General features: G+C 39.8%; 1 protein-coding gene across 1 annotated transcript in view; it reads left to right on the top strand.

The window, feature by feature from the left end:
* LOC132279493 (calcium-transporting ATPase 10, plasma membrane-type-like) overlaps positions 1-10,518 on the top strand; it is a 48,604-nt gene continuing 38,086 nt past the window's right edge. Inside the window, exons 1-7 of the mRNA XM_059781481.1 lie at positions 1-507; positions 1,688-1,804; positions 1,887-1,926; positions 3,205-3,314; positions 3,425-3,556; positions 3,692-3,781; positions 10,051-10,111. Coding sequence (XP_059637464.1) covers positions 505-507; positions 1,688-1,804; positions 1,887-1,926; positions 3,205-3,314; positions 3,425-3,556; positions 3,692-3,781; positions 10,051-10,111 — 553 coding nt within the window. The 5' untranslated portion in view covers positions 1-504. The remainder of the gene's footprint in view (positions 508-1,687; positions 1,805-1,886; positions 1,927-3,204; positions 3,315-3,424; positions 3,557-3,691; positions 3,782-10,050; positions 10,112-10,518) is intronic.

The raw sequence follows: 10,518 nt of genomic DNA, 5'->3' as shown, positions 1-10,518 counted from the left end.
TAAAATGGACAATTTTCCCTAATTACACATCTTCTGCTCCGTCCGGCGACCTCCAACGCCGTTCTTGTCGGCGCGGTCATGTGAAGTTCTGGTTCACCATGACGGCGCTTTTGAGGTCGTGGGCGTGCTCGGAAAGCGATACTTGTTAGGATACTCATTGAGATCGTCAAGGGTTTCATCAATTGTCTCGAGACAATCGTGAAGCGTGGTCTTTTCGCCCTTCGTGAGGTTCTTCAAAGTATGAGCTTCTGTATTCTGAAGAAGTTGTGCTCTACGGCGGTGATGATGGCGATGGTTATATGGCGGATAAGCATAATTCGGGGTAGAATGTGGAGCTACACGAGGATTTGACAATGGAATGAGTTGGAGAGGCTTCGATGTCTTCGGCATCGGAGTTTTTCAACAATGCCAATCAAGGCGACGACGAGGAGGACGGATGGAAGGAACTGGGTGATTTAAGTGAGGATAGAGAATGGGAAGGAAAGGGCGACGAGATGTTTGGATATGGTAGGGGTTTTTATCAGTAGTGAGCGGAAGGAGTGTTTCATGTCTTGTTATTGATTCAGTGATTTCTTCATGCAAATTTAAATACTTTTCAAGCCATGCAATTAGGTGAAATGCGCACTCTTGCTTTCTTTTGCATTTTATTTGCCTAGGTTTGCAAGAATTGACTATTATATTGCTATATTGAATTGATGGGAAGCCATTAAAATTCTATATTAGCCTATATTGAATTGATGGGAAGCACCATTAAAATTCTCTATTAAGCTGCTGGCCCACTTTCATTGATTAATTTCTATGGTACTTTGATGCCAGGCGTAAAGATCATATAGTATGCACTTCAAATGCCTTCCAAAACTCTGTGGGAACCCTTGCCATTTTATTCTTGGAACTACTATTATAATGTGAATGTCAATGAATTGCATTATTTGAGATGCCATTAACATTTCAGCCTCGACAAGTTGATACTAAGTCGTCTTGTTTGGGGACATCACACAATTCACGTAGATTTCAAATTCCTTAGCTGCTAGATTTGCTTACTTAGCATCAATGTGTTTTTTTTGGTATCAATGTGGTCCTCTGGAGTCATATTTGCTATTCTATTAAGTGAAAACTCCATGTCTTTTTTTTTTTTCCTAATTTTTCGGCATGTCTTTTTCTAAAATGATGCATGCTTTGCAATGTGAGAGATACTCTATTAATATCAGAAGAGATTGTGAGAAACAATTTAATTCATAGAAGAAAATGTATGATTAAGTTTAGGAATATGCACAGTGTAGTCCACCATCTAGTTCCATATCTTGGTGGTAGATTACATTCACAAAACTTAGTTAGTTCATCTAGGTGATTTAGTTTGGTGAAACTTGTTAATCTTTAATTTTCTACTTGTATGCCTAGTTTTAGATGCGTGCTGCTGATGTACAGCGTACACGACTCTCAAATTTGTAAAGCATATGATAGCGACCAGATGTCTCTGATTCCATTATTTAGGCATGTAAGTTTTGGCACTAGTTATGTAGCTGTTATTATGCCAGAAAAGCCTAATCTACTTGTATTTATCTTGTATTTCTTATTTCTTATTTGTTTTTATAAACAGAATTTTTTTTCATGCTAATTTGTTCATTTTGTTGCTATCTAATATAGCCCTAATTTTTGGACTAACTGAAATGAATGCTCTCTTTTTTAGCAAGTGGAGCTTGTGTTAAATGCTTCTCGTCGATTTCGATATACCTTGGAATTGAATAAGGAAGAAGAGAAGCAACAAACAATAAGGAAGATTAGAGCACATGCAAAAGTCATACGAGTAATATTGTCTGTAAATGAATTTCCTTAAATATTTTTAGTTATTTGATCAAATTTTTAATCTATGATTCTTGCTCTGTTAGGCGGTTTATCTTTTCCAAGCAGCTGAGAAACAAGTAAATGGTACTGCCCTTTCTTTCCTTTCTTGTGTTTAATTTTCTCCAATTTTTATCTAATTACCTACAATGTGGCATGGTAAGTGTAGGATTCGGAAAACAATAGGTTGTCTTTACCCTTCAATAGCATTTCCTTACTAGAATGGTATTCTTATTTGAGTAATTCTTTCTTTATATATCTGTTTGCGTTACTGATAGGAAAAGGATATGCATTTTTTTTTTTCAATTATGGTCTTTAACCTTTCTATGCTTTATTGATTTCCCTTTTTGGCTTCAATTAACTTTTTCAATAAACTTTAACTCTTACTTATTCACAACCCTTGAGTTTCTGCAACTTCAAACTCGTTTGTTTGTATTGAATCAATTACTTCTTACCTATGTTGGACCTATTCTCTGGTTTCCTCTGTTTTTTTATTGTCTTAGCTCTATTATATTTGAATTTGGATTTACCCAGGACCCTTAAGGTTATGCAACTCTCTAAAATTGCTGATTCACATTGGGCCAAAAATTTGCACCCCTGTGAACCTCTATCTCCATTTATTATTATTAATATTTTTTGGTGTGTTTTTTGATTGTTCAAAGCATGTCAATAGACTCAATACTGCTATTCATTCTTTAGTTAGTCCTAGAAATATTTTAATAGTGAGTACTCTTAAATTGCTGTCATTTTTATTTGATTGCCAAATATTGTTGCATAACATTGTTTTAAAAGCTAAGTGGAATGGTGAACCAATTTTTGTAACTGACCGTAATAGTTGGGAAAAGGCTTTGCTTAATTGATAAAGGAGGCCGATTATTTGGATGATCTGTGTGGTCCAATTAGATAGTTAGTGTTGAAAGAGTACGGAAATTTGAAGTTTTGTGAAAAGTTAATTACGTTTTAGAAATCGAATATAATTCTGTTGCAATGTTTTTGATATTGAATTCTTTCGGCACAAAAGAACAGATGTGTTTTTACGTATATATTTCTAGAAACTTCAAGCAAATTTTGCCTTCACATACAATTGTGTGTATTTCACTAAATATTATGTTATTTACTACTTCTAATCTTTTTGAATAGAAAACAACTTGGTGTAGTTGTCGGGCTGTTGAGGCTGATCCTCTAAAATATACTGTCACATGATTTTTAGATGTAACAAGGTCACATTTTGCTTCCATTTATGATGGAAATCTTAAAGCATCGTCTTATGGAGCTTCTAATCAGTCTATTGTCTTTTCCTATGACTATAAACATGTTAGTTGCTTACATGCTTCTGTGGATTTACTTGGTTCATCTTGGTATCAGGAACTCCAAAGTTACCTCCAATTCCAACCGGTCATTATGATATTGGACAAGAGGCACTTGCATCATTGACAAGAAAACATGATTTGTCCGCTTTGCAGCAATATGGAGGGGCAAGTCTAATTGCAGCTCATTTATATATGTGTATTGTAAGTTTTCTTTATACTAATTGTCCTTTAGTTCTAGATCATCATTCTGCATCCTGGCTGCGTTTCTACATCAGGTAAAAGGACTGGAAGATAAGTTAAAGACAAATCTAGAAAAGGGAATCCCTGGTCATGACGATGATATATTAGAGAGAAAAGAAGTATTTGGATCCAACACATATCCTCGGGAAAAAGGACGGAGTTTTTGGGTATGTATTGCAATTAATTTTGACTTTTGGGCATTATCTTCTTCCTACTGATTTTTTAATTAAGTAATATGTGCCATCTTTTTGTAATGGAAAAAAGGTACAATGAAATTCATTTTGCTGTTAAATGTTCTGTAGAGGTTTCTTTGGGAAGCTTGCCATGATACAACCCTGATTATTTTGATGATTGCCGGAGCTGTTTCTTTAGGGCTTGGTGTAAAGACACAGGTGAGATGAAGTCGAGATTAGTCATTACGAGTATTTATTGTTGTAGTATGTTATGTCCTAGAGTTGCCTTCATCATGGTGTTGCCTGTGGATTGTGCATAAATTGTAAAGTTTGGCCCTTTGCAATTCCTTACAAAACCACCATACAATTAATTTGTTACATCACTCAAAAAATTGAATTCATTTAAGACAAGACCATTTAATCTCTTAACATATTTACATGCACCACACTTGCTATTTCCTACTTGCTAAAATATTCCCACTACCGATATAAGTATACAAGATTTTGGGTTTTGGCTTACTCAAACTGAGAGTCAAGAGCTATATTTATATACAAGAATAGGGTACAAAGAAAGAAAACCAAATCAAAGAAAAATAGGAAATATGCCAAAATCTACTTGATCCCATGATAATAGGGATCTTACGTAAAACACCTAGCTGAAAACAACTAATAAAAAAAAATAATAATACAGATATTTCAACACTCTCCCTCAAGCTGGGCTGAAGATCTTAATCAAGCCCAGCTTGGTAATCGAGGAATGAAGCAAAGATGGACCAACAGATTTGGTGAACACATTTGCCGATTGATTAGAGGACCGAACAAAGCACGGCTTGATAATTCCTGAACGAACCTTCTCTATGATAAAACAAATGTCCACCTCTAATCAAGTTTAGTCCTCTCATGAAGAACAAAATCTGAAGCAAGCATGATGGCTGACTTATTTTTACAGAACAAGTCTGAGGATTGTTTTTCACTTAGCCCTAGCTCCTCCAAGAAAGATCGAAGCCAGAGAATCTCACAAGTACCCTGGCTATGGCACGATACTTAGCCTCTGCTGAAGATCTCGAAACTACAGGTTGCTTCTTACTTTTCCAGGATATAAAATGATTTCCATAGAAAGTACAGAAGCCAGATGTAAGGTGGGTTCCGGCCGAATCAGTGGGATAGAGGTTTCACCGGAAGCGGCCGTCAGTCTTTTTTGCAGAGTTGGGATCAGAGAAGGCATCGCGGTGAGATTCACGTGCAGCATACGCGCGGGTGGGGGAGGAACCTTATCCATACACGTGGTTGGCGTCCAGGACATGGCCGTTATAAGACTAATCCAGCTGTTCCCACGATCTTTTCAAATTCTGCTCTAAATTCAGTTTCATTCGCTTGGGCTAGGAAGGGTCCAAAGCCTTCTCGTGATGATGGGCCTGGTCTTGGGCCGCGGAGTGGGGCTTCGGTTGTTAAAGGGACTAAGGAGGTTTCTAAATTTTCTGGTGGGCTGAGTGAGGGGACTAAGGTTTGTGGGTTGGATGGAGGTCTTATTTCTCAGTCACTTAATAATGTTTCTGTTGACGGGATTTCTGGGTCGACGAGTGGGCTGGACTCAGTCCCTTCTTGCTCTGGGGTTGCGTTGAGCAACAGATTTGGGCTGTTAGCTTTGTCTTCCTCAGTGGACGGAAGATGCTCTCAGCCATCTGGTTCTCTCAGCGCGAGCGTCAGAGAGGAACGGCGAGGTAAGTCTGCGCATTACCATCGTCTGTCTAAGAAGAAAGTCCTCCTTCCTGCGCTTCGTAAGAGGTGGAGTCGAAATGGGTGTTGTCTTCGCAACTGGGTTCTGATCCGGGTAAGTCAATAGCTTTTTCTGGGTCTTCTTCTCTCCGTGATTTCTCTTCTTCCCCTTCTCCTTCTGTTGGGGGTTCGAGTAGTTCGTTGGGGTTGGAGAAGGGTGGGGTGGTCACTGTGTCCAATTCCTTGGCTCCGGTTGGTAAAAGTGACTCGGTGTTTGAGTCAGATGTTGGTCACGACGGCGGATCTGCGAATGGGCTTGGCCTCGCTCGTTTTTCAGAGTTTTTTGGTGAGGGTGTTACGGTCTGCGTGGGACGGAATGTTAGGGTGAAGATTAATGAGGCTTCTGCCACTGTTCTGTTGAAGGAGATTCGGGATCTTTTGGCATCCAAATCTGTCCAGTTTGAGGAGGAACTTGATTCACTGTTGACTGATTGCTCCCTTTCCTCTTCTGTCCTTGATGATTGTGAGGGTGATGCTGGCTCTGCACATGATGGGGATTTGGGTTTAGTTTAATGGAATAACATTGAGCAAGCAGTGAACTTGGCTGTCCCTTTGGCTGTTGTTCGTCCGGAGGAGGATTGGATGAGAGGTTCTTTTGTTTCTGAAGAGGTGAATGATGTGGAGGAGGAGTGGGTGAGGGAGAATGGGATGGAAGTGGGCTCACTGCTGGGAGTTTCTTTCGAGGGCAGGGAGGATGAGGCAATGCAGTTGTTCCCGGGAGTTCTCAATTCTCAACTCAGGGAGAGGGTGGGAGGCAGGGACAGAAGTCAGGAAGGGGTGGGTGATTCGGTGTTCCATAATCCTACTGGTTTTATCACTTACGAAAGGAGGAACAGGGGATCCAGGGAGAGTGATGGTGGTAGGAGGGGTGGTTTCTCTAATTCTGTTGTTTTCCCATGAAGCTACAAATTCTTTCATGGAATGTCTGGGGTCTTAATGACTCGGTCAGAAGAAAAGTGGTGAAGTCGGTCATTCGTAAAGGGGGAGGTCATGTGGTGTGTTTGCAAGAAACCAAACTCGCTTCGACGTCGGATAGGTTGGTGCGTAGTCTTTGGGTTGGAAGATTTGTGGAGTGGGTTGTTTTGGATGCTGTTGGCTCTTTGGGTGGCATTTTGATCATGTGGGATAACAGATGGGTGTCTAAGGTGGATTCTCATGTTGGGAGATTCTCTGTCTCCTGCGTGTTTTCTTTGGTGGAGGATGGTTTTCCTTGGGTTTTTTCTGGTGTTTACGGGCCTACAGAGGATAGTATGCGTCATTTGCTTTGGGAGGAATTGGGGGAGGTTCGAAGGAGATGGTTGCTTCCCTGGTGTGTTGGAGGGGATTTCAATATTGTTCGATCTCCTTTCGAGAGATCGACGGGGGGTAGATGGACTTCTGATATGGAGGTTTTCTCGGATTTCATTGATGAGTTTAGATTGATTGATCTGCCTCTGGAGGGTGAGCCTTTTACCTGGTCTAGTGGACGCTCTCCCCCTACTCTCTCTCGGCTTGACAGGTTCCTTGTGTCCGGGGAGTGGGAGGAGAAATTTTCTGATGTTGTGCAAGCTACTTTGGCCCGTCCTATCTCTGACCATGTCCCGTTGATGCTGGATTGTGGTAGGTTGCGGAGTAAACGCTCTCCATTTCGTTTTGAGAATATGTGGCTTCGGGATGAGGGTTTCTGGAAAGGGTCCGATCTTGGTGGGCGGGGTTTGGGGTGATTGGCACCCCAAGTCATTTGCTGGCAGGTCATTTGCGTCGTTTGAAGGGAAGTATTAAGATTTGGAACAAAGAAGTCTTTGGGAATCTTGTGTGAAGGAAAAATCGGGTTCTAGTTGAGATCGCTGATATTGATAGGATGGAGGGTCAAGGGGATTTGGCTGACGCTTTGAAAGTTAGGAGGGCGGAGTGTAAGGCGGAGTTTGCTGAGATTGCGATCATGGAGGAGATCTCGTGGAGACAAAAGTCTAGAGCTTTGTGGCTTAAGGAGGGGGATAGTAAACACGAAATTTTTTCACAGATTGGCCAATGCTCATAAAAGGGGCAACCATATTGGGAGGATTCAGGTGGAAGGGGAGCTTCTATGCAAGGAGGAGGATATTTGCAAGGGCATCTCAGAGTTCTACGAGAAGTTGTTCACTGATACTGTTGAGTGGAGACCCTTGCTTGAGGGGCTTCAGTTTGCCTCTATTTATAGTGAGGAGTGCTCGGGTCTTGAGGAACCTTTCTCTGAAGAGGAAGTTCTTTCTGCTTTGAAGAGTTGTAACGGGGATAAAGCCCCAGGTCCCGACGGTTTTACCATGAGATTTCTTTTGGAGTGCTGGGAGGTGGTTAGAGGTGAGATGATGGGTTCATTTCATGCTTTCCATGCTCAGGGTTCGTTTGAGAAGAGTTTGATTGCCACTTTCATTTCTCTCATTCCGAAGAAAGGAGGGGCGATGGATATTAGGGATTTTTGCCCTATTAGCCTAGTGGGGTGTTTCTACAAGTTGATTGCCAAGGTTCTTGCTTCTAGGTTGCGGAAAGTCCTAGATGGTGTCATTTCTGATTCTCAGAATGCTTTTGTGGGAGGTCGTCAGATTTTGGACTCAGTTCTTATTGCTAGTGAATGTGTGGACTCCCGATTACGCGGTGGGTCCCGGGAGTTTTGTGTAAGCTTGCCCTGGAGAAGGCTTACGACCATGTGAATTGGAACTTCCTTCTTTACCTGATGAAGAGGATGGGGTTTGGTGATCGGTGGAGGAGATGGATTCATTTTTGTATTTCCAGTGCTCGCTTCTCGATTCTTGTGAATGGTGCTCCTATCGGTTTTTGCTCTAGCTCGAGGGGTTTAGGACAAGGGGATCCGCTTTCTCCTTTCTTGTTCCTGTTTGTGATGGAGGCCCTCAGCATATTGATGAGTAAGGCTATTGAGTTAGGGTTTCTGAGAGGCTTTCAAGTGGGCAAGGATGCTGCTCCCCAGTTGGAGGTCTCCCATTTAATGTTTGCCGATGACACTTTGGTTCTTTGTGATGCGAATGTGTCCCAGCTTAGATATTTGAGGTGTGTCCTGATTTGGTTCCAAGTTGTTTCTGGCCTTAAGGTGAATGTGGGCAAAAGCGTTTTGGTGCCGGTGGGAGAGGTCCCTGAGATTGGGTTTTTGGCTGATATTCTTGGTTGTCGTACTGATTCCTTTCCTATCTCTTACTTAGGGATGCCAGTTGAGATTAGTCATTATTAGTATTTATTGTTGTAGTATGTTATTTCCTAGAGTTGACTTCATCATGGTGTTGCCTGTGGATTGTGCATAATGGTAACGTTAGGCCCCTTGCAATTCCTTTATATTAAGCATTAATTTGTATTATTATGATCTGAGCTACCTAATTGCAATTTTTTTGGATCTCCAGTCATAGCACGTAATTTTTGTTGTATTCCAATATTTACTGTGGGATTGGATGCAGAGAAGTTTTTCCCTTTTACAGCTTAAACAAAGTCCTATATATTCTGTAAGATCTGTTGTGTGCGAGAAGTTCATCTGGTTTCTCATTCGGCAAATACTTGTCTCATTTCTTGTTTCACTTTTGCATACTTGTAGAAGATAGGCAAAAGACTTGGGTGTATGTCGAAAATTTTCTTTATATGCTTAGTCGTTTTAATTAGCTTTTAGGTCTAAAGGTTGACAGAATGGAGTGCAAATTTTAGCAACTTTTGGAAAGCTCATAAGCAGAAGGCTTAAATTGGATTTAATTTGGGTATGCATATGGTGGGGACCCGGTTTGACCATTATACTTATAAATTCTTAATAACTCAATTAAAGTGCTTAGAGAATCATGGTTTTGGTTCAAGAACTCATGTGATACGTCCCTTAAGTTACTGGATTTGGTGTATTATTCCACTGAGAATCTATTTCATTTGAATGTGATTAGTAGAACTTGAATCATAATATTGGTTGCGTCTCAACTTGTGAGCTAAAAATTTCGATGCTAAGAGGATTTTTGATTACTTGATATTTCTTCGTATTTTTCCCACATCCAGTGGATTTTCATAGATGTTTTGCTGATAGTTTTAATGGATGTTTTCAATTTATATCATGTAACATCCTTTTCACTTTTATTATTTGGTTTGGCAGCATGGATCTTTTAATGTCTCATAATGTGAGCAGGAATCCTTGAACAACTCACCAAAGAAAACATTTTTATTGAAGCTCGGATAGTCTGCTATTTGTATTGTTTCTTTTCTTCTGTGGTATTATCATTTACCTTCCTGCTACAGAATCATACAGAGTCACATTGTTACAGTGGTGTTGGATCTTGGAACTTCTTTAAAGTCTGACAATGATATTAGTTGGTACATATATATATTTTTTTGATAAGTGATATTAGTTGGTACACACACATATATATATATTCTTCTTTTCTCCATATTTAAGAGCAAAACAGAACTGTACAAAGACAAAAAGCCCAAACAGAAATGCTGGATATTGCTTTACTTAAATCTCTGAACTAGTCAGTCAGTTATGAGTTAGCATTGGTAAACATCCGTTTAGGAGCTTCCAACCTTGTATTTTATGAGTTATTATTCATAATCTGTTGTACAATTTTTTCTCTATTTTTAGCCCACTCTATTATGCAAGGTTACTTCTTTGTAAAATTTAAACCATAGTTCTTGACTATTCTTTTCTTTCGTTTTTCCCCTTAAAATTAATATCGGTTCATGTCTCTGAATTAAGTATTCCCTTGTATGGTATTAAGGAAGGATGGTACGATGGAGGGAGTATCACATTAGCGGTCATCATTGTTATAATCATTACAGGTATTGATCATGTTCATTGGAATATTTATTTACTTTGTGTTGTTTTCCACGTGTACGTTTATCCAGATTCTTCTGTGCTTCGACCTTGTTGACCTTTGGTATGTGGGTAATTTATATTGGATTGAATAATGAGATTCATAATCATATTGATAGTGAGGTTTGTGCAGTTATAGTTGGTTTGATTTGTATGCATTATTGTCCATCTTCATCACTTTTGGCTAAAGAATTATGACACATTAAGGCATAACAGGTGTAATGTCTACTATTCATAACTTTAAAAAAATAATAATAATTGTCCACCATACATTGAGTCCTTGTAACGCAACAGTTAAGAGTCAGCTACATATGCTAGCAGTCACTTTATAAAGGTTCATCATCATAATTGTCTAACCTTAACTGGTTGACGA

The sequence above is a fragment of the Cornus florida genome, unplaced genomic scaffold (assembly GCF_030987335.1).
Source record: "Cornus florida cultivar Cherokee Brave unplaced genomic scaffold, ASM3098733v1 CherokeeBrave_3.0.0_Hap2_Chr10, whole genome shotgun sequence".
Taxonomy (NCBI): Eukaryota; Viridiplantae; Streptophyta; class Magnoliopsida; order Cornales; family Cornaceae; genus Cornus; species Cornus florida.
The sequence above is the reverse complement of the archived record's forward strand: the minus strand, read 5'-3'. Positions and strand labels throughout refer to the sequence as shown.